Source organism: Aethalodelphis obliquidens, unplaced genomic scaffold (assembly GCF_003676395.1).
Source record: "Aethalodelphis obliquidens isolate GAN/ISIS:26980383/991018 unplaced genomic scaffold, ASM367639v1 scaffold7, whole genome shotgun sequence".
NCBI lineage: Eukaryota > Metazoa > Chordata > Mammalia > Artiodactyla > Delphinidae > Aethalodelphis > Aethalodelphis obliquidens.
The window spans coordinates 31669484-31693877 of record NW_020837951.1 but is presented as its reverse complement, the minus strand read 5'-3'; the positions used below and the strand labels follow the sequence as shown (position 1 = coordinate 31693877).

At 37.5% G+C, this 24394-nt stretch overlaps 2 protein-coding genes across 7 annotated transcripts in view; one reads left to right on the top strand and one right to left on the bottom strand.

Annotated features, from left to right (window-relative positions):
* The window catches only part of STX17 (syntaxin 17), an 84672-nt gene extending 74500 nt beyond the window's left edge, over window positions 1-10172 (top strand). For all 5 annotated transcript variants that reach the window (XM_027105373.1, XM_027105372.1, XM_027105376.1 and 2 more), the window contains 2 exons: window positions 3119-3205; window positions 3952-10172. In XM_027105373.1, coding sequence (XP_026961174.1) covers window positions 3119-3205; window positions 3952-4191 — 327 coding nt within the window. In that variant the 3' untranslated portion in view covers window positions 4192-10172. The remainder of the gene's footprint in view (window positions 1-3118; window positions 3206-3951) is intronic.
* Window positions 10173-14458: 4286 nt separating this feature from the next.
* Window positions 14459-24394, bottom strand: part of ERP44 (endoplasmic reticulum protein 44) — a 92475-nt gene continuing 82539 nt past the window's right edge. For both annotated transcript variants that reach the window (XM_027105370.1, XM_027105371.1), the window contains 2 exons: window positions 20106-20208; window positions 14459-18183 (listed from right to left, as the gene is read on the bottom strand). In XM_027105370.1, coding sequence (XP_026961171.1) covers window positions 18082-18183; window positions 20106-20208 — 205 coding nt within the window. In that variant the 3' untranslated portion in view covers window positions 14459-18081. The remainder of the gene's footprint in view (window positions 18184-20105; window positions 20209-24394) is intronic.

The window sequence follows — 24394 nt, the reverse complement described above, 5'->3', positions numbered from 1 at the left end:
CAGAGGGCAGAGGACCAGGCTCAGGAGCCCAGCAGGCTTCCCGGGGCCCAAGTGGGCAGGGGAAACGCCCACCGCGCCTCCCCTGGTCTTCCGAGCCCCTGAGGGTTCCTCCAGGCGTGGGAACCCCTCCCCTCACCCAGCCACCCCTCATGGGCACCGGTCCTGTCCAGCCTCCACTTCTCCTCCCCCCTCACTCCCCCTCACATCCTATCCCGTCGCTTGGGGGTTCCTCCTCCCATCTCCTTGGGCTTCAAGGTCCCCCACCAGCGTCCGGCAGGTGCCCTAGTTGTGGGAAGATGCGAACTCCGCGTCCTCCCGTGCTGCCATCTTGACTCCATGCCCTTGGAAAAAAATATTAAAAACTTTTTTAAATTACACTTTATTGAAAAAAGGTCATAGAGCTTCAGTATCCAACCTTTTTAGAAAAAATCATTAAAAATATTTTTTCTCCTGAGGTCTTGAAATCACTCTTGGAGTATAGAAATGGCAATAATCCTGGCAGCCTGTACCATCGTGGCAGAATTATTTTGGGGCTGAGAGAAAGGAGACATGTTGCCTTTTCCCTCTACTCCTCAACTAGTCAAGATATGACAGTTGATATTTTATACCTGTGACTGATCTGCTAGCATAGGCTTTCTGGCAAGAACTGAAAATGTTGGGGGTGTCCCAAATAGAAATAACGACAGAAATCAAGACAAGCTGAATGTTACAAGCACTGGCACTCGATGCCTCTTTGGGTTGGAAAAAGAAAGCCAACATAAAAGAAGTTTTATTGTCTGAGGAAAATACAAATTGAATGAATGAATGAGTGAATGCTACGAGAGATTTAATGTTGTAGTGCCCCAGAAATTTTCAAGCATCACAGGAAAAAGTTTGATATATTTTTTGATAGAAAAGATGGGAGTTAAGCTTTCTTGGGAAGACAATGACTTTTCAAATTTTTACCCTCATACTCTACAGACACTGTCTCATTTTATCCTCAGTTCAGCTGTGTGAGGTGTAAGGATCATTATCCTCAGTTGGCAGATGAGAATACTGACACCTAGAGAGCTTGAGTAATTTGTCCAAGGGCGCACAGTGATAGTGCTGGGATTTGAACACAGGACATCTGACCAAAGGTTGTGCCCTTAATCCTATGGTGTATAGATACTAGTGGTTTTTAAAGTATGAGAATCATGGAGTTGCACCATCAGCGTCACCTGGGAACTCATTAGAAATGCAAATTCTCAGGCCTCATCCCAAGCCTGCTAAATCAAACTCTGGGGATGGGGCCCAGCAACCTGTGTTTTGAGAAGTCCTCCAGGTGATTCTGGTGCACACTCATGCATGAGAACCACTGTTGTATTTGCTCTGACAGAGATGTTGGAAGGAAAACTGATAAAGAACTTTTTTAGGGATTGTGTTAGAGATGTCATGATTGTAGTGGAGAATATGGGAATGAAGGGATACCATGTAAAGCTCCAGTAGTGAAAAGGATATGAGAAGGGAAAGAATGTCATTGATACTGGTAGAAAGCAACTGTGGAGAAAAATTAGATGTGTTGTTTGGGTTTCATGTTCTCAAATGAAATGATTGGAATTAGAACAGTGTGTTAGTTATAACTGCTTCAGTATAAATGAAGAGGTCAGTTACATAAGGGCAATCAAATACTTCAGGATTAAAGTTGAATTATTTCACAGTCATTGTAGAAGTTGAAATTTAGCTGGGATCAAAGAGGGAATCTCTTCTTTTTTCTGTGAATTAAAAAAAACAAAAACTAAATAGTGTATATGTTGATGTGATTGTGGTTACGTGGGTTTATACATTTGTCAGAACTAATCAAAGTATATGCCCTAAAAATTGGCCGCGTATTATCATATGTAAATTCCGTATGAATAAGTTGATTTAAAAATGGGAGTGTGGGACTTCCCTGTGGCACAGTGGTTAAGAATCCACCTGCCAATGCAGGGGACACAGGTTCGAGCCCTGGTCCGGGAAGATCCCACGTGCCACGGAGCAACTAAGCCCGTGCACCACAGCTACTGAGCCTGTGCTCTAGAGCCCGTGAGCCACAACTACTGAGCCCATGTGCCACAACTACTGAAGCCCGTGTGCCTAGAGCCCATGCTCCACAACAAGAAAAGCCACTGCAATGAGAAGCCCGTGCACCGCAATGAAGAGTAGCCCCCCGTCACCGCAACTGGAAAAAGCCCGCGCACAGCAGCAAAGACCCAAAACAGCCAAAAATAAATAAATAAAATTTTAAAAATTTTTAATAAATAAAAAATAAATAAAAGTGTGTTCCTGTGTCAAGTAGTGAGTTCCTGTCACTGGAGGTGTTTGAGCAGAGATTCAGTAGCCACTTGTCAGAAGTGTAGTGAGGCTTCACACAGCTGAGGGGAAAATTGCACTCAATGACCTAAACATTCCTTCTACCCAGAGATTCCATGAGTTGCTGTTGTGTCAGCACAGGTGTTGCCTTTTTATGTAGAATGCTTTATTAATATGTTGGATCTGAAACATTTTAACTTGTCACGATTTTAAAATGTATTAAAGTGTACAGGTGTAAAACATGGGCCAAAAATAAAACATGGGACAGTAAATTCATTTACTACTCCCTAGTGCATATCACAGGTGGAACAATTTCATGGCAGATCAAGCCATATTATATTCTTATTCCTAAAATATAATAATTTGTGTTTATTGGATCAAGGGCATTTAACTCCTAAGGAAGTTTGCCTGTTTTAAACTGAAGCTTCAAAGAAGGTAAGTTAGAAAAGGCTTTTTGGTTTGATTTTGTTTTTGTTTTTTTCTGTAAAACCCAACATGACACGTAAATGCTTATTTAGATATTTTTCCTCCTGGAAAGTAGATTCATTTGGAGAATAATATGTTTGTATGTTTGATTGAATTTTAGTGTGAGATGCTTTTTCCTATAAAGGTGCCACCCTCATCTAATAATTAAGTTACCCTCTTTTTTTCATATGAGTGAATTTTACTTTCGACATCGTTTATCAGATGCTATTAAGACTGCAAGGCTGCAGTACCCAGGGCTCTGATTACAGGAATTAAAATAGTGTGTATTGGCTGACTGCTGCTCCCCAGCAGGGACGCTCACTCATAATTCCTTTGCATCTAGTCTCAGCAGGAGAAGATTGACAGCGTTGAAGACCATGTCAACAGTGCTGCTGTGAACGTTGAAGAGGGAACCAAAAACTTGGGGAAGGTAAGATTCTGCTCCTGCTGACAAATCAATGGTACTCTGGCTCTCAGGAATCCCTAGTATTAACCCAATTGATCTGCTCTCTTTAATGTTGAGGGAACCAGCAATTAAGAAAATAAGGAAGAAATGACACATAGGTAGTGCGAGAAATCAATGGCTCTTGTAATATTCTGCTCTAAGATTCATTCTGTTGGGAGAGAAATTTTTTCAAAGAGAATAAACTGAAGCCCTACTTGAAGGCATTTGGTGTTACAAGGGGATATTTGCAGGAGTTCAGGGAGAGGCATAGAGAGGGTTTCCAGAATCCAATAGGGGCAAAATTGTAAGGGCGTGACAGCACACATGGAGTGGGTCCATTTGTTTCCCATAGAATGTTGCTTTTAACCCCAGGTATTCGCACGAAATAATCTCTGCAATTTAAAAGCTTTGGGAGTATCTGTGGCTGCTGAAACTGTTTAAATAAGCCAGCTAGATAGTTAGTGGATTGATTGTTTTGCAAGTAAAATCAATTTATAGCAGTCTACTCTTTGTAGCTCATTTCTCTTAAGTTCTGAGATCTGGAGCAATTGTAGTACCTGTGGAATATTTTCTCCCCTCCCCTGACCCCAGAACGATCTCTAAGGTTAATTATGTACCACGAGTTAAAGAGGCATTGCCAGGAGTAATGAGAGGAAAATGCACATCACCGCAGGGAGATATTCTCAACTCAATTTCTAAATTGAATTTTTTTTTTTTTTTTTTTTTAACAGGCTGCAAAATACAAGCTGGCAGCTCTGCCTGTGGCAGGTGCACTCATCGGAGGAGTGGTGGGGGGTCCGATTGGCCTCCTTGCAGGCTTCAAAGTGGCAGGAATTGCAGCTGCACTTGGTGGTGGGGTGTTGGGCTTCACAGGTGGAAAATTGTTACAAAGAAAGAAACAGAAAATGATGGAGAAGCTCACTTCCAGCTGTCCAAATCTTCCCAGCCAAACTGACAAAAAATGCAGTTAAAAACCAAACTTCAGTATTACTGGCGCCAACATGTCTATCCTTTGCTGCTGTTGGACACTCAGTCAGCTTTTGGAACATGATTATATCAAAATAGTGGCTACAGATGCTCAAGTGGGATTGAACTGTGCTAAGTGGATATATTTTGTTGTTTACTGGGGTGTTAATGGGGATGTTAGAGATTGAGGAGCCTGGACTGAGGGTGTACAGTGTTTGTCAGGTAAAGTTTAAGGACTGCCAGGGAGCAGATTTTTTGCCTGGAAATGTGAAAACCCAACCATAACTTTGATAAGGATTTGTGATGTGTGAACATGTTGGGTTATGGAAGGATAGTTTTCAGAATAGTTTCTTCCATAACCCTGACTTGGAGACTCCAAGGCTAAGCATATGGTAAATATGCTTCTTTATCTCCTAAATATAGTTTTTTTAGGCATTTTAGCAGAGAAAAGAATAGAAGTTCAGCAGCTTTTCATATCAAATAGGGAAATCAGGACCTAGCAAGGTGCATGAGTAAACTGCATAACGGAGTCCATTTGGTGAGCCCTATTGCAATTTGGTCTAACAATATTTTCAAGTGAAGGAAACAAATAGTGTAAGAAAATGGAAAGAGAGGCCCAAGTTCTCTTTCAGATATCTTAATTTATGACCCTGGCTTCTGCTCTGAACTCTTTTTTCTGCCTCTCTGTAAATAAAGAACACAGAGTCTCAAGTGGTAGACTTACAAAGCCAGTCACTAAGCTTGCTCTGTCAGCCTGTCTCTTAACACCTCAAATATCTAGTCCCCTCTGCCTTCCCTCCCTTGTAATTTTGAAAAGTTCTTTGACTTATGGGGTGAATTCTACCCATGTGTAATGCAGACTTCTCTCATAATCTGTTTTTTTTTTTTAACATCTTTATTAGAGTATAATTGCTTTACAATGATGTGTCAGTTTCTGCTTTACAACAAATGTTTGGTTTTTTGTTGTTGTTTTTGTTTTGTTTTGTTTTGTTTTTTTTGGTATTGGCTGCCATCTTTGTTCATCCTCTACTGTAACCTCTAGGTAAAAAAGAAAGTGAGAGAAAGAGGAGGTGTCAATTTCCAAATACTTCCAGCGCTGTTAGACTTTGAGCTAAAAAAATAAGCAAGGGGGGAACACCAGATCATTTCTTGGGGCATCTTACAATTTCAGGGGGCTCATGTACTTGCCGTGCAGGGAGTGTTTGACCCTAAGTCTCTTAAGCTGGCACTTGGAGGAGCTAAGAACTAGCTTTCTACCTCACTTCTATTGCTACCATCCTTTTCCCCAGGCTTTGCTATCTCCTGTGATTCCTTCATTTTGCACAGCTGCTGTTTCTTCCCAAGAATGGCATTCATGCTTGCCTTTTCTCACATTCAAGGTTGATGATGGACAAAGCCTGATGCCAAAACTCAGTCCTGGTGGAGGATTTGTGGTGCTAATCTCAACACTTGACATTGACAGCAAGCATGGCTCAGCCCAACCCACTGTCTATCTCAAATAGCAGAAAAGTTTTAAATTTAGAAAAAAAGAACTTAAGATTATATAGGCAGCCTCATCCTGTACCCTCAACTGATTTGAAATAGGAAGGAACCACCTTTTGCCTTATTCTTTATTTTCTGAGGACAGAGGAAAGGGCACCTACACCACAGAAGATGTGAACTCTCTGCTCAGGAGCCAAATGGATTCATCGAGTAGTTGAATGGTTTATCACTTCTCTCTTGCTGAGTTTACTCTTAATAACTTTTATTGATTGCTACCTTTTACTTCTGTATCTAATCTAAAGAGACCTTTCTCTTTCATACTTTTTGCTTCTCACCAGTGAATTCCAATGAGGCAACCCACCATTTCTCATTGTTCTTAAATAACTGGAAAACATCAAGTATTGCTACCTGCTGACTCATATCTTTAATATAATACCAAGAAGGCAAGTACTTTGAGTAAGTGTCAGATTCTGATCCAGCATTTGATATGTGATCTTTATCCCAACCTGTAACGTTGGGATAAATACTTTTGGACTCCTTCTTTCTATATTTTCTGATCCTTGCTGTCCCTTTAACACAGGGCATTCAAACCAGAATGAGGATCGGAATTGCCCAGGGTGCTAATTTAAAACAAGATTCCTAAACTTCAGTCCCATGGGTTCTAATAATAGCCAATCTGGCCTGGTCAGCTAAAATTATAAATTTAAGATAGTTATATCAAGATTCAGCTGTATTGTTGAATTCTGTAATTTCTAATATTCTACCCTTCAGCCAACCTAAAATTCTTATTCTGCCAACCTAAAATTGACTAGCTCACCGTCTTAACAGCAGTAGGGACTCATTATACTGTCAGGCTGGTTTTACCTCAAGACGTGAAGGAGAAAAGAGGCCTGTTATTGACCCTCACAGTTTGTTTTGGGAGCTCTCCTTTTTACTGAGCCAGTGTGGGACATCACTGTGGTATATGCTCATATAGGCCTTTGATTTTTACTACTCATCAGGATTTGAATATTACTCTAACAGTCTTCATGCTTAGGCAAGTTACAATCCTTTTAAAAAGTTTTATAATTTAAAATTATTTAGAAATTGTATCTAATTTCCCCATAATAGAACCTAATAGCCAACTTTTTGTAGAAATTCTAGATGTGCTTAAACAACTATAAATGATATACCTATAAACTATAAAGTGTTTAGAAGTATAAATTAGTCAATATAACACAGAAACCAATCTTAAAATAGAATTTAATGCCCTACAGTATCAGATTAAATTTATCTTCTCTATGATTCATGTCTTATTTTTATTGCAACAAGTCAGAAGGTAAGGAACACTTCAAGTTCTTAAAATTTACAGGGTCTCATTTGGATAAAGGCAGCATTCCTAAAGCCTTTTTAATATAATAATCTGAGAATTTCTCTGTAGAGCAGAGACTTTGAAACTTTTTGGTTGTAATCCACAGTAAAAACTGCATTTATATCAAAACTCAGCATGTGCATTATGGAACAATACTTGCCATTATGTATAGTGTACTCTGATGTTTTTTATTGTTTCAGTTTTTTAAATATTCTAGTTGTAACCTACTAAATTGATTTCATAATCTACCAAAGGGTTTTTTGACCCTTAGTTTGGAAAAAAAAAAACAAACACCCTTATAGAGGAACTGATATTTATGGAGTATTTTCTGTTTGCCAGGCACTTCACTAGGCATTTTACAGGTAAGGAAACTGGGTCTCAGAGGAGGTAAATAATTTGCAGAGGGTTATTCAACTACAAATGGGTGAAGCCAGGATGTAAACTAGGTCTGTTGAACTACAAAAACTTTTGTTACTCTCATACTGTGTTGCTTCTGTGTATTAAAATTGAGATGGGCTGTTCACTCTGCTTCACCCAAACACCCATATATTCTGTAAGGCAGGCTTGCTGTGAAATTACACATGCCATTCATTTGCACTTTTCTTAAAATCTTCTGTTTCCTCACCAAATGGCCAGCAGCCTCGAAGTTTTTAATGGTGGCCAACGCAGAAGTATGTAGTGCTGAATTTGGTCCTTAGACTATAAAATTAATAGTGTTTCCATCCCACCCACACATCCTACAGATTTCCTTATATTTGTGAGTCATAGCCATCACTTAAGCAGTGCTTTTTATATTGAATTTTAAAATAAACTTTAATATTTTTTAAAACAATCATAACTCATAGAATCAAATGATTATCCCTTAAAATGGTACCCTTGGGAGGCCATGCACTTACTGTAGTGATGCTAGTATTACTTAGAATATTTTTGAAACTCTTCTTTTGGAATTGCCTCTAAAGACATTTTACAAATCACATAAAAAAGCCATCTCAGTGTTTATTAGTGGCAGACTCTGCTCCCTTGTCCTTATGACCTCTCCTCTCTTCCTTCCTCAGTTTTGCTTTTCTTCTGCTGATTTAGCTCTCCTACCCACCTAAGCTGGAGCCAATAACCTAAGAAGCCCCAGAAAAGGGGTGTGCTGGCCAGAGTTCCCGGAGCAAGAACTTTCAGGTTATACTGAAGCTGCGTGCTGTATAGGGAGAGTTCTGCGAATCCAAAAATCTTCCTCTGTGGGCTGCCTGCCTGCCCGTAAGTGCCCTAAAGTAGTTTACACAGGAGTAAGGACTGAATACTGGCGTTGTCTATCAATCACAAGACGCTGTACATGAAATGTACAACATTTTTCTCCAGTGAAAGTCACAGAAGCCAAACCAAGCCATTCTTTGTGTTAACTTAAAAACAGAAAAGTCATTTTCAGGGTCCCCCTTGCCCTTCGTTGCTGCCACATGACATCTTTGGGAGGAAGGATGAAGAAAAGCATGGGGAAATGGTTCTCCTGTGAAATGGGACATTTTCTTCTCATAATAAAGTATAACATGGCGGTGGCTATCAGGTACTTATGAGTGCTAGAGACTCTTTTTAAGTAGTCAGAGGCCTAATAAAAAGTAGGGAGGCTTCCCCCTAGCCTAAATTAATGTGAACAGTTCAGGTTCTGTTTGTGTTTTGATTAACATTTCATGTTGTTTCTAACAAGATGTTCTCAACTATTTATATTCATTAATTTGACACCATTTCACAGAGACACTTCTTGGGTATTGTAAACAATCAGTGGTAGAAGATCCACATAGAGTCCATATTCCTGCCCTCAAAGGAATTACTTATTGTGGGAGACAAGAAAACCGTCTGTGCAATATTAACTACAGAAATAAATTCATATAGAAATGTAAAAGGTGTCAAAGGCAAATGATTTGCCCAAGATTAAAGCTAGTTAGCACAAAAGCTAGAATTATAGCCATGGTCTAAGAAAAAAAAAATCCACAAAGTAATTTAACTGAGTTTGTTACACCATATCAGGTTGCCCGCTGAAGCCTGTGGTCTTTCACACCAGCTTTAACATTCCAAATCAGTCAACAGCTATAGTGGAAAGAGAATTGGATGGGGAATCAGGAGATCAGAGTTTTACTTGTGGCTTTGTCACTTTTACTCAAGCGTGGCTCCTTTCTCCCATTCTAGCCAGGGAGTCTCCATTCTTTATATCTAGCCTCTTACTGGGTCTTGTTAATTGTTTGAATATTAGTTGCGTTCATTTCTTAAATATATTCATAACCATCACTCTAGTAAAAGACTTTATTACCTCACATCCCCTACCTCATCTTCCCCAACTTTAGGCCATTCCCCACATCATTGCCACAAGAACTGTCTTTCATTTTTCTGCTGAAATATTTTCAGCAGATCCTGTTGAATACCTGATAAAGTTCAGCCTTCCATATACTGGCCCCAGCTTTGTCTCTTCATATTCACTACTCAACCATCTGACAATGCCACTGAAAATCAGACATTCCGTAAGAATGATTTTAAGCTTTTTCTATGGTGAAGGTACAAACTGGTAATAAACTATGTTTATGTTTTTTTCCAGACTAAAGCAATTTCTGTAATACTACATTTTACAAAACTAGTCAACTGAGTTTTGTTTAAGCTCTTGAACAAGGCTAGAAGTTGTTTCCTAAGGAGAAGAAATCTTTTGTCCCCTCAGAGGAAATTACATTCAATTTCTTAACCTCCAAAACAATGTCAGTCTTGTCACCTGTACATTGGATAGCCAAAGCATGAAGATTTTAATTTAGCAGCATAGATACTCCAGACTTGAATGGACCATTGTCCAGCTCCTGTGAGAAACTTGACTAATAAATATTTGAGGAAATTACTCGAGTACATACATACATGTTATCCATACATTTCTCAAGTACTTGAGATTGTCTTTTATTAAGGTTAATCACTAAAAAAGATGTTTACCAAGATTTCTTTAATTAACCCCCTAAAGATGTTTTCCATTTTATTGTTAAAACCCTTGGTGTTAGCAAGGTTCAGCACAAAAAAAGGCCCAATGGTGAGAATTTCTACAAATTATGTAAAGCTTACTGAATTCGCTTTTTATGTTGCTGAGTGGTGCTTATATGAGGAAACATGCAATAAATTCATTCAACAAACGTTTAACTGAATGCCTGTTGTATGTTGAGTGTCAGTGCCATACATAGAAAAATATTAGACCTGTAGGATCTACCCATGTAAACCATTCAGGCTAATGAATTCAGATACTCAAAGCAAGTAAATCACAGTAAAACATGGTAAGTACCCTAAAAGAAGAGCAAAGTAATATGAGGACACAGAGAATGGAGTGACTCTTTCTGCCTGGAAAAGACGGGAAGGCTTTGTGGAACAGGTGGTATTTGAACAGTACTCTATAAAGAAGAATCTGCCTGACTGAAGACCAGGTTTGTGAGCTTTCAAGTGGTAAAGGAATTGCTCGTACAAAGGGTTCAAAACATGAACGAATATTCATGTTTTAGTGTGCTTAGAGAAAACAAAGGAATGGGAATGATGAAGCTGGTTAGATGAAAATACAGGCTATGGTAGTTTTCATACGTGTATGTGTATATGTATTTAATATGTATATATTTTTGTATATAATAATTCTTTGTTTAAAGGGATTAATGTATTGCTTTGTGTCAAGTCTGTTATAAGCCTCTGAGTTCTTCCTTTTGCCTTCGTTGCCAGGGAAGTTAGTAATAAACCTCACATTTGCCTGGACTCTTGGTATATTTGGCATATTTGCTTTTCTTTCCCACATGTAAGAAATGATTTGTGCTTTCTTGCCTCTGCTGTAAGATCCCCTGCTTGACATTGAATGCCTGCTTTCTTCCTATCCTGTTATTCATTCCATAAATATTTATTGAAAACCCACTGAGAAAATAGTCATGAAATTTACTTTTGCCTTTTAGTGTCCAAGACCTTCATGGTCCAGTTTTCCATCTCTCTATGAATATTTCTTGACAACTGCAATTCAGTGGCTTCCATTTTCACTTGGGGCTAATTCTGCAATGTTTTACAACTTCATAAGTATAAAATTCTTTCATTTGTGCTAGTGTGATCTCCATAACTAGAATGTAAGCTTCTTACAGGGAAGGGACCTATCATCTGCTTCTTAGAGTATTTTATAACACAAAGTACAGTGATGAGAAGGGGAAAAGAAACTACACCCCTATCAGTGACTCCATGATGGTGAGTGATAAGGTCATGGCATGTGTGTTCTGCTGTTTTCAGGGATACGTACTGAAATGTTAAAAAGCTTTCTAAGACGTATCAAACCTTTGCTCAGTCCTCACTTTTGTATATTAACATAGGAATGAATGAAGCAAAAGAAGAAATCTGGATAACATCTCTAAGACTTGGAAGTCATGAATTGAAAATTTCAGAATTTGGAGGTAAAGACATTTCAATCTCTTTTTCCAATTAAAAGTCATGACTTGGAAGAGAGAGGATATGAATCACTGAAGAAATGATGTGGGAAAATTGTGTTATTTTCTGTCTTACCATAAGATTAGTGGGCTCAGAATATTAGGGACCCAAGAAGGCTTTATAATCTGATGGTCTAGTATTGAAACAGAATAGTGGCAGGAATTTAAATGGTTTCTCAGGCAAATAGATTGGAATTAGGCAAGGGCAAGGTTCAAGTTAAGAGGTAGGCATTTGACAGGATTTGAACCAAGTTTTCTAATACTCAGATTCATGTACTTATTCCACCAAACAGCCTCTCAGTGTGTTAATAGGAATGAAAAGGAATAAAGTGCTCATCACTTACTAATTCTCCATAGAATTAGTCCATAGGTGTTATTTCCCTTTCTTTCCTCTCTAGGTTTTATTTTTCATAACAGATTGCTGCCTCTTATCTGGGTGAGGATGGGGGCCAACAACTCAGGGCTTCCTTAGTGTTCCCCTCCTTGTATCCCCCTCCCCATTGGTACCCTACCCATCTTACAGGGTAGTCATGAAGATTTAAAAAGTTATACATGTTAAGTGCCTAAATGGAGCCTGGCTCATAGTAACTGTACAAATGTTAGTTGCTGCTGTTACTGTTGTTAACTATTATTTTTCCCCAAAGTTTAAACAAAAGGCACATTAATGAAAAATTATGTACCTACAAGAATAGTGTTAGGGAGACACCTAAAATGAGTGAAGACTTGATAAAAAAAATAGCAAGTATTCTTAAATTTTTTAATAGGCTTAGTTATTAAGATGGTGGTATAATGGTGACAGATGCTTGGTGGAAAGTAAATCTTTTTTATCTCTATTAAGAATGCTACCCAAACATAAAAATGTATAAGATCTGGTTAGGAACAGGGTGATGATACATCCCATCTTGTCTGGGACAGTCTTGATTTACATCTCTTGTCCTGGTCAAATTATTACTTAATGCTCCCTTTCACTCTCAGATGTCCTGGTTTGGATGAAAAAAATTACACGGTCACCCTAGTTACACAGGAAGTGGAAATAAGTGTGGGGTTACCAAAAAAAAAAAGCATCTATGTTTTAAAATAATTTATAGTTTCTAGGCTCAGAGAAAAAAAAAAAACATCCTAAGGTTCGTGGGAACTTGTAGATGTGATCCTGAAGTACTACCAGTAATCTTCGAGGAACCAGGAAACAGAAGGTGCCAGAACACTGAGCTTGGGCAAAAGTCTATTTAAGGGATAAAGTTGCATTCCAGAAGCCAGAGAGCAGGGACTTCACCTTCTAATCCTAGAAAATTTTTAAGTGGACTATTCAACAGTATTTTAAATCAGAAAGCCATGCTTATTATGAAGGCAAAGAATTATGCAGAACTGATAAATCAGAAGAGAGGCCTTGTTTTTTTCCCTATGTGCATAGCCAGGGATGCCCTGCTCTATTCCTCTGCTTGGGCAATGGTTAGGGCAAGAAAACAATCATAGTATCAGGCTTCCAAGACTGATCTGATCTTCCCTAGGCAAGTTTACACACGGCATCATGAGAGTGGGCATACAGCTTCCTTCCTCCCTGGCATTCATCCCAGTAAGTAAAACACATGAGAGACAGCACAGATGGGCAAGTATGTTATCTTTTAGCTGAGTGGCCGAGTTGGGAAAGAAACAACAGGACAGCAAGGCCTAGCAATACTTTGCTATTAAAGTAAGATACTAATAGAGAATAAAAATAGCCTCTATTAATGTAATTCTCCTGGAGGGGAGAAATTTAGGAAAGTATAGCTCTTTCTATTCCTATGCAAGAAAACCACTTCTTGTGGGAAGGCTCCCTTGACCCCCCAGCTGCACACACACCTCCAGGCGCCTGTGGTTAACTCACAGCACGGCACCTACAACATTCTATTATAATCATCTTTTTACCCGTCTATTTTGCTCCTTCGCTCAACTTTGAGCTCTCTGACAGTAGGGGCAGTCTTGTTCACTGTTGTATCCTTAGCCTGGCAACAGTAGATTAATGCTTGCCGAATGGTAAATGTATGGTGTTTTGTAAACCACATGTGGTATTCTGTCAACTCACTGTAGTCTGTCCTTCCACGAGGCTGAGTGACTAAGCTAGGGGTCAAATCTGCCCCACAGAAAATGTGTAGTGTTCATGGGAAAGTTTCCAGCACTTCTGCAGGACTCTGCACTGCCCAAAAGAGCACTCCAGTGTCATTCTGAAAGTTATGCATCTCTGGGTTGGTGTAAGATTTTAATCTATTCTAGACTAAAACTCTTAAGACCCCATAATCAATTTAGGGTATAGGATTAAATGTGACTAGATATCAGATAATTGGCATTCACAGATGACCGAGTCCATTCCAGTTATGGTGATGCTTTCTTGTCCCTTATTCATTTGTTCATTTATTATGTAATTTGGCTTTTTTTTTTTCCCCATCAGAGACTTATTAATTACTCACAGTGCTCTAGGTTGCTGGAAATACAAAGATGGAGCAGTTCCTGCTTCCAGAGCATTCACATGGTGATAAGGAAAAGGGATACATATACTTCCAATTTTCTATTAGACTGGGTATTCTAAAACATATAAATAAAGGGCTGTGGGACCACAAGTGGTGATAATTCATCCTGGGCATTGAAGGATGGACAGAAGGAATTTACTAGGCAAGGTAGGGGAGAGGGAATAAAGGGAGCATTTTAGAGAAGCAATTTGTAAGCTGCACTTTTCCTCTTCCAGTGACTCCAAAACCTATTCTCTAAGGGCAGGCCAGCCCTTCCCCAGTGTGCTGTGCAAGAGGGACCTTTGACGCTTCAGCTAAAGGCTAGGTTTGAGTTATCTGCACATGGATTCATATAGCTTCCCATTCTGAGTCATGTACTATTAAATAATCTAAAAAATAACTTTAAAACTGGAAAATCTTGCGACTCTGGTCATCTGGATTCTGAATGTTCATATTTATGACAAATTGAATTAGTAAAAAGTCTCAAATATAGAAATATTTTATAAACATAGTTTTATTACTTGGAAATATATACAAAAATTCAAACACAGCTAAAAAACAGTTGCCAAGCAGCAGTCCTATCCAACCTGTTTTAATGAACACATAAAACAGTTATAATCAGCATAAAACAATTTAAGTCCTAAAACAACTTACTGTCTTCAGGGTCTTTAAATATTGGGCTTAAAAACTGATTATTCTTTACAGTTATTTAAATCATTCCCCCAAATATAGACTACTAACATTTCAGTTTGGTTCATATTTTATTTAGAAAACAGCAAAAGCCCTTTAACGATTTTGAAAACTGGAATACTATTTGTCCATTTCTAGTCTTCTGTTACTTTATAATCTCCATGGTGTCTCAGAAATTCCCAACAGTTGCTAACAGAGCATTTGCAACAGCCAGCAGCTCTCTGCGATACTGAATTTTGGGCCTAAGAATCCTAAAACTATTCAAGGTGACAAGATTTTTACTTCTCATTTTTGCAGTTTTGCTTATGTCATTTTTTTTGTCCATGCAGACTAGACCTCCTTGTCAGAGAAAAACAAAACAAAACATTGAATTATTCTGCTTTTCCAGATTGTTAATCCAATATACTCCTTTTCTATTCTTTTTGCCGATTCAGGTTTTTAATTCTTTCTTGGCAACTTCAGCATTTTCTGAATTTTTTTTAAAATTTAAGCTCATTCTGAGCTTTAACATTTCAAACACGGATTTTTATATTTCACTTTGCTCTTTTTGGGCTTTATCATGCCAGTTTTTCCTTCTTTTATATGTGATCTTGACAAATTGACTTCATCAAAGAGCTCTCCATGAGATGCTTTAGATGCCCATTGTCTGTCTTCCTCTCTAGGTCCATTTAACTTAAAAAAGGTTCAGAATTTCATCTAAAGTAAGTTTTCATCCTTTTATGGTCCCCCTCACTACTGTAACACTTTTTGAAAAACTGGAAAAGGTAGTGGGCTGACAAGCAGTCTAATTTTGGTTTTGCAACTCGACTATGTTCTTCAGTCCAGTCTAGTATCCCTTCTCTTCACGGCTAAGGAGCCTGAGGCCTGGAGTAGATTGGATAAAATTAGAAGACTTCCACCTGTAATATTCTCTGATTCGTGCATGGTTCAGAGGGGAAGACGTCTAAATTGTGAGTTCTAGATTCCTGGAAGTTCTCTCTTTACATCCAACTGATGACAAATCCCTATGGAATCTCTTGTATTTGTTCCTCTCCATCTCTGCTGTCACTGTCTTAGTTCTGGCCGTTATCCCTCCTCTACTGGACTCAATTTAATCATAACCTAGACTTGCTGCTACAGTGTTCTTTCTCAAACTTAAATATGAACATACTTGCCTGCTTAAATTTGTTGCTGGATCTCTACTGGCTATAAGATACAGTAAAAACCCCTTCCTTAGCTTGGCATACAAGGCCCTGCACAATCAGCTCCAACTTTCTTTCTCACTGCCCTAGCCACAGGCCTTCTCCCCACCGACCCTGCACTAGCCCTGTGGCAGAACTTATTTTATCTAGTGCATTTTGCTGTTTCGCACTTGAGCTTGTTAACTTTTTATGAAATTGGGCACCAAGTCCTCATGAGTGCTGAGCCTTTCAGGGATACAAAATTACCCAAGGTCACTGCATATCTCATTCATTCAATAAACATATGATGATGACTACTAAGTGTCCAGAAATGCTAGGCACTGGAGACATAGGCATACAATTCAGTATCCTTGTCCTCAGTGGCTTCACACTCTAGAGAAGACAGTGATGATAGTGGCAGGGCTAGAGCTTAAGTCCCCATATGCATGAATGCTAAATAAAGTTTCAGATCCACTCACTTTTTTAACAGGCACTCAGATCACATTGAACATGTGCTCCTTGAGGCCTTTATCATAATAACTACTCTAAAACCAATTCTGTGCAACACAATTCTTAAGTGTTATCTTTTGTTTACTATTTTTTAAAAGCCAATTACAGGATTACAAATTTATTCCAGTCAACTGCAGGTGCTTTTGGTTTTGTGTGCTAGTTTAATGTTTGTAAATTTTCATTCTGACCACCTCACATTTGGTCCATCTTCTGACCTGAAGACTGTAGCTCTGATTTCAAAGTTAATGATTAAAAGCAATGAAGAGAACAGAACTAAGGCCCAACCTTTAGGAAGCTCTGTCCTGCTTTTCTAGCATCTTCTACTAAACATGCCCCTTACTACCTTGTTAACATTTATTATTCTAAATGAAATGATGGGTAAGTCATGCATAACTAAGAATTTTAGGCTGATTTTTAAAAATAACAATCATTAAATATTTATTATAAATATTTATTTTAAAAGAATTGGAAGATGTTACATATATTACATACTACATATAATGGCACATGTCAGCCTTTTAAGCTTAAAAATAATCTTTCCCCAAACTGGGATTGACTTAGACTCCAAGTATAAAATGACTCTTGGCCTATAGCACCAACCCAGGCCCAGAGGAAAGCCAATTTTGAACCTGTCCTCTGGCATTGGGCTTCCTGATATGACACTTGAGGGTCCTCTCCCTCTGGTTTTGTTCCCTGGCAGTATTGAGGCCTGGCACAGGGACCCATTTGACTACACCGCAGGCCTAGGAGATCAGGGAATCTATAGGGCGTAGGGTCCTCTAACAACTTTACAATGGAAAAAGCAAAACAAAACAACCTATGTGCCTTATTGTCTTCATTTTTGGTCTATACAACTAGAACAAGACTACAAGATAGAAGAAGGTTAGAATTACTGAAATACATTTTCTCTGCTGGTTTTTCTCTTTGGAAATTTAAGTATCGTGATAGGAGGAGCCTTAAAAGTCATCTAGTTCAATATTGGTAATCTGTTCCACTAGTATCTCCTTTTCCCAGATTTAGGTTATAATTCAAAGTTTTAAATGCCATCCATATGACACTTTGTTAGACAAACACATAGAAATTTAATAACACTTTTCATTTTCTTTTTCTTAATTCATAAGGACAGTTCCTGCCAAATGTTCTGGCTTATGGCTCTCCTCCTCTTCATAGTATGTTTAAGTTACACATTAAGAATCCAAAAAAAACCCACTATGGAATTTTCATAAGCAACATCCAACCAATCAGTAAAACACAGTACACAGTGTGAAAATTTTAATTTATTCCCCCCCCAAGTATCCAGAATACGTACCCCCTTAGCTTTGAGAAATGTGATAACTAAAATAACCAACAGAGGTGATCATATATAAAGAAAAGAAAGAAAAGCACATACTACACAAGAAACATCTCTAAGTCCTCCCTAACCTAGTAGTGCAAGTTAATGGTATATTTCTGGCAATGTCACCTTTCACTTGATTTATAAAAATTTTACAAGACAGATGTAAAGCAAAGATAGACCTCAGATTTAAAGTAAAGATAGGCCTCTGATTTTTATTTATTTTTTAACCCTAGCAGATTTTTTAAAAGAGGCTGTATTAAATGACAATACATTTTGAGTCAGGGAGAAAAAAAAATTAAAAGCCCAAAACTTCTTTCAGTTTATTCAAAATAAAAATACACATAGAATTATGAAAATATAGGTTTACTATTTCCACCATGTAAGTTGATGCTGCTGTTTGAAAGGCTTGCAAATTGTTTTTCCAAGTTTTTAAAGCTCATCTCGATCCCTCAATAAAGTATACCTATATTCACTGGGTGCTAGTTTCTGGAAGGAGCTCTCAGGTGGACTGCTTGCTACATCCTGGACTTCCTACAAGGGAAAGAATAAAACATTTTTACATCAGTATATTTTATAGTTATAATATTTTAAGAGTATTAGATGAATAGTAACTGCCCTTTAATTATTTGCTTAATAATCAATAAAATATAGCTACTATGTACCAAAGACAAGAGTTAAGTTCGAAATCTTGCTTTCCCCGTTTCAGATGCCCTTAACTCAGCTTCTCCAAGGCAGGGCTGCCACAGAGCCATGAACCATGAACCTGATGACAGTTCTGAGGTGTGGTGGAGAAACAAAATACCTGACACCTGGTTGCTTTCCTAGAATATTCTGTAGAGGCAGCATAACCCTAAGTTAGCCAGAACCCTTCCCTCTTACAAATGACTGCTGAGATTATTAAAGGCACCTACTCTGAAGATAGAGACCTGGATGCCAGCAATTATCAAAACTCAGTTGACGTAAGGAAGAAAAACACTTCAATACTGCAAGAAATTAATTTCTGTAGTATTTTACTTGTACACCAACAGTACATAAAAATATACAGTGGAAATATGAGTGACTTCCAATAATTTCAGAGAAAAGACAGTGTAGCCTATCTCTACACCATGAGCTCCTCAAGAACAAACATGATTATCATTGTTTTAGTATTCCTGTAGTTTACATAGGCACATAGTACATATAATAGTACATGATATATATATATGTGTGTGTGTGTGTGTGTATATAAAAAGCACATTCCCATTATAATCGGAAGCAGTGTGTCCACAAACTTCCCTTATTAGTCATGTTCCCCTTCCCCAATATATTATTTTTTTGCTGAGATGTTTAAGCTGAAGCTATATTACTATGAAACGAACATGTATTTGGTGCCAACTATGTATTAGTATGCAAAGATGAATAAATACAACGAGTTCAGTGTCTAATGGAGACGCTGAAACAAATCAGGATAATATAATAATAGCAAGCTACATCTTTTCTTAATCTGATAAAATGCTAAGCAGGCCTACTTTGGGATACTGCCAACAAAGTTTTCCTGCATCTGTAGCTGCTTAATTATCAAAGAAAATCTGACCTCAGATTTCAAGGAAAAAGCATGTCATCAGATTCCTAAAACGAACTCTTAACGCTGAACTTAATTTGACTCTTAAAGAAAAATTCACTTAGTTTTTATTTTTCTTTTACATGTGGTGGTTCTTTGGACAAAATAGTGGATTGAAGTTCTGGGCATAGGCAATAAGAGTTTTGGTATATATCATCTTCCCTCTCAGTATAATGGTAATAGACGTGATATAAATCAATAATGCATCAAAATGCAAATTTAGGAATATTTAAGCAGAACTTATACAGAAGTTTAGAAAGTTACTTGTAACAGAAATTCTCAGGTTAAAAAATATATATCTATATATCAAGCAAATATAAAGTTGTGCTGATAAAAAGTTGTCCAGCACTCTAAATCTCAAATGGAAAAGCTGCATTAAACTGTAAGTTTTGAGCATTATGAATACTGAGCATTGAGCATTATGAGGGCTCTTAGGATATCAAATCATTATTTTCTTTATAGTATGGTCAACCTCTCAGCCACAGAGGAAGGCTTGAACAATTAATGGAATCCACTGATTTCTTCACTAATTACCTGCTTCTAATCCCTACCTCCTACTTCTGTATGAAGCCAACTGTATTTAACCCTCTCATAGCCATTTTCCACAAAGGACTTACTCAGACAACCTTCATTTTTATGATCAAGAAACTATATTGTAATATTCTTGCAACTTCTCTGAAGGTTTAAAATTTTTTAAAGGAACATAATTTGCATATTATCTAGAGTTTGTTCAGAATTACTTTACAAAGACATTCGGGGCAGAAACTCAAGCCTATGCAAGAGCTTCAGAGTCTCCTCAAGACTAATTGAAAAAGAAAAAGAGTTCCCACTGAAAAACAAACAAGAGTCCTACCTGTCCTGGGGCTGTATCAGTTGGGTCAGGACCATGATGGAATTCTCTGTGTAGTTTTCCAGAATGTAAGTCAAATACGAACTGCTTGAGTTTTCCAGGAATTCTAAAACCAAAGTAAAATAAAAATTTAGCTTAAATTATTTAAATGGACTTATATCTATTTTACCAACTTCACAACATTAAAAACAATTTTTAAAAAAACTTACCTACAATTCCACCATCCTACCATAACTATTAACAAACAGGCCAGGTACATGTAAAACATTTTGACACAGTTGTAATCATGGTATGTAGATACTCAATTTTGCCTTCTGATGCTTGCATTTGTTTTATAGACATTTTTCTATGCTTATTGTAACAGATGCATCAGAGTCTATCAAGATGCTGTCCTAAGACTTACTCCCTTACTGTTGGGCATTAATATATTTTCCTTAATATATATAACTGCAAAACTTTATGTTCTGCAGAATTACACTAAAAATAATAGGGGCTCAAGGGAAAAATAGTGTTAGGGACTAACCACTTAAAACTATGTAGCTTTGTAACCAGAGTACTACTAAGAGCCTAGAGCAAAAATATTGGCACCCTTCAGCCTCCTCCAGCATTTGAGCCCTGTGTCAGCCAGGTGACCCTATGTAACCTTAACCTAGAGCTTAGCAGTCCTCTTCTGAGATGTATGTAGGTCCTTGAGGGCATTCACTGCCAGCACAACCAATTTTATCAAAATAATCTAAACCAGGGTGTAGCTTTTTCATGTTTTTCTTAAACAGAAGGGGAAATTTCTTCACAACTTCTTCAACCACACAGGCAGTTTCACAGTGTTCACAGCTTAACACTGTGAAAAGCAAAGCACTTCTCAAGGCCATGAAAGTGGCCTTTTTTTTTTTTAAAATGTCTTCATATACCACTAAGGCATTGTCTTTTATGGTGAAAAAGGTTTCTTTGGTGGCTTCATACTATTCTGAGGAATATAACATGAACCAACACAACTCACTATACACTTGACATCATTCCCATAATTCCCAATCATTGTAATGAGCAAATCTGCAGTACAGAAACATGCACTGTAGCAAAACAGACCAATATAAAGCTAAGCAGATTTATGTATCAGCCGTTTTTTCTTCATAATTGTTTCCTCGAGTTGTATCTGATAAAGTAGGAGTAATAAGTTAAAGAATAAGAACTTTAAACAAAGTGTGGGCAAATTATAGACACAAAACATCGATATTTACTGCTACTTGTCTACCTGTTTGTTCTCTGAAGTCTTGTCAGCACATCTGTCTTTGTTTATTATTAAAATTTGTTTCACTAATTTGATAAGTAAAAGACACCAGCATTTTAATTTCCATCTCTTCAGAAATTAAGCATTTTTTCCTTTGTTTTAATTTATATTTCTGCTCATGTGAATTGTCCTCTACCGAGATCAATTAAAATTCATTATATTTTTAAATAGAAACACTTTGTTTTTCATAGCCATTACAAGAATTAAAATGCAGGTCCACAAACACTTTAATTCCTTCAATAGAACTGACTTTTTAAATCACTACGTTTTTGGTAGCATACCTGGCTTGTGTTAATATTACCAGTTTCTTTTTCTTTTTATCCTCTCCTGAGGTCCTGCAAGTGCTGTTTCTTCTCTTCAATAACTCCCACTGAGATGTAACAGCCAATAACTTCATTGTACACCCATTTTGGCTCCCCACTAGCTCCAGTGCAACAGAGGCCAGCAGGTGCCAAATGCACAGTTTACAAATACAAATGACTGTCAGGTAGCTGTATTGACAGAATGCCTCTGAAAGGTTCTCTGGTACAGAAGAAATTGCATATGCACTAGAGATAAACATTGAGAGGATATCAATTTAAATTTAATCTGACATCATCTACTGTCACCCACAGGAAAGTGCTAAAATATATCCATTCAATTCAAAGAACTGCAAAGAATCTATAATGTTTAAGATAAAGCCCCTCCTAATTTGTTATTTTACAACGTTCAAAGATGATCACAACCAATACAGTGTGAATTGCTTCTGCTAGTCGAGCAATAATTTATAATTAGATCTTAAGTGTAACAAATTCATAGAGTACACTCAAAACAGATTTTTCCCCAGCTTGAGTTTTTTCCCCTTGTCAACATATGAGAGAATTGTGAGCAAAAAGCAAAGACGAGAGATAGGATGAATCTGAATTGATGTGGTAGAAAACAGATTACAAAAGAACTCTTATCTAGCTTGTGGCTAGAAATTATCCATCATTAGGTAACAATCAGTGAATAAATAATATATTGTCAAGAAAACAACATGGTTATCCGTTAAAAAAGGAGAATAAATGGACCCTTGCTGTAATAAATTCAATTATATTTTCACACTTTAAGGTATACTTTTTCTAATCAGAACACCTAAGTGTTTCTCTCCCATCCTCCACTTACTTTTTTGTTTACAGTATTTATTTTTAGGTGATGCAAAATTTATACAGTGAAATGCACAAAACATGTTAAGTGTTTCATTTAAACGAGCTTTGACAAATGCATACAAGGTGAGAAGTATTTTTATTATTTTTAAAAATTTACATAGAGTAGAATTCATTTGGGGGGCTTAAGTTGTATGAGATTTAACATAGGCTTATAGCATCTTGTTACCACCTCCAAATAGGATACAGAACCAACACCCTTTTTTTTTTTTTAACTCATATCTTCCTCTTCCCCTTAACTCCTGCTGATCTGTTCTCTGTTCCCATAATTTGCCTTTTCCAGAATGTCACGGACATGGAATCATACAGCATATAATCACGAGACTGGCTTCTTTTACTTAACATACTACATTTGAGATTTAACCATTTTGCTGCACGCATAAAAATGTTTGTTCTTTTATTTATTGAATAGAATTCCACTGAGTGGATATACCACAACTAGTTTATCCATTCACCCACTGAAGGACTTTGGGTTCTTTCTAGATTTTGGTGATTGTGAACAATGCTACCACAAACATTTGTGCACAGGTTTTTTTTTTTTTTTTTTGCGGTACGCGGGCCTCTCACCGCTGTGGCCTTTCCCGTTGTGGAGCACAGGCTCCGGACGGGCAGGCTCAGCGGCCATGGCTCACGGGCCCAGCCGCTCCATGGCATGTGGGATCTTCCCAGACCGGGGCACGAACCCGTGTCCCCTGCATCGGCAGGCGGACTCTCAACCACTGCGCCACCAGGGAAGCCCCTGTGCACAGGTTTTTGTGTGAACGTAAGTTTATTTCTATAGGAAAAATACTGGATTACATGGGTGGTGTATGTGTGACTTTTTAAGAAAATGACCAATTGTCTTCCAGAGTGGCTGTATCATTTTGCAGTCCCACCAGCAATGTATGAGAGTTCCATTTGCTCCATATCCTCATGAACACCTAGTATTATCAGCATTTTAATTTAGCCATTCTGAAAGATGTATAATGGGATCTCATTCTGGTTTTAATTTGCATTTCTATAATGAATAATGATGTTGAGCAATTTTTCATGTGCTTATTTGTCATTCATATATCTTCTTTATATTCTAACAGTATCTTTTGTGGAGCAAAAGTTCTTAACACCATGAAGGCCAGTTTATCAATTGTTTTCTTTTATGGATGGTGTTCTATCTAAGAACTCGTTGTCTAACACCAGGTCATGAAGAGTTTCTCCTACATTTACTTGTAAGAGTTTTACCTTTCAATTTTGGTCTGTGATCAATTCTGACTTAATTTCTTTTTTGGTATGAACGTGTTCTGGTGGTCCAGCACCATTTATTGAAAAGATTATCCTTCTCCACTGAATTGTCTTTGCACCTTTAAAAACAAATCAATTACTATATTTGTGTGTCTATTTCTAGATTCTCTTTTCTGTCCCACAGCTCTATGTACCTACTTTTTCACTGATATTACACTGCCGTGATTATTTTAGCTTACAGTGTATCTTAAAATTGGGTAGTATGAGTCTTCCAACTTTGTTTCTTTTTCAGTAGTGCTTTTGGTATTCCAGTTTTACCTTGCCATATAAATTTTAGAATCAGCTTTTCTGTATCTATAATAAATCTAGCTGAGATTTTGATTTAGACTGCATTAAATCTATAGGTCAGTTTGGGGAGAATTGATATCTTAACAGTACTGAGTCTTCCAATCCATGCACACAGTATGTTTCTTCATTTCTTTTGGTCATCTTTGATTTCTTTCATCAGCATTTTGTAGTTTTCAGCATATAGATCCTGTACATATTGTGTTAGACTTACACCTAAATAGTTCTTTTTTTTTTTTTTTTTTTTTTTTTTTTTTTTT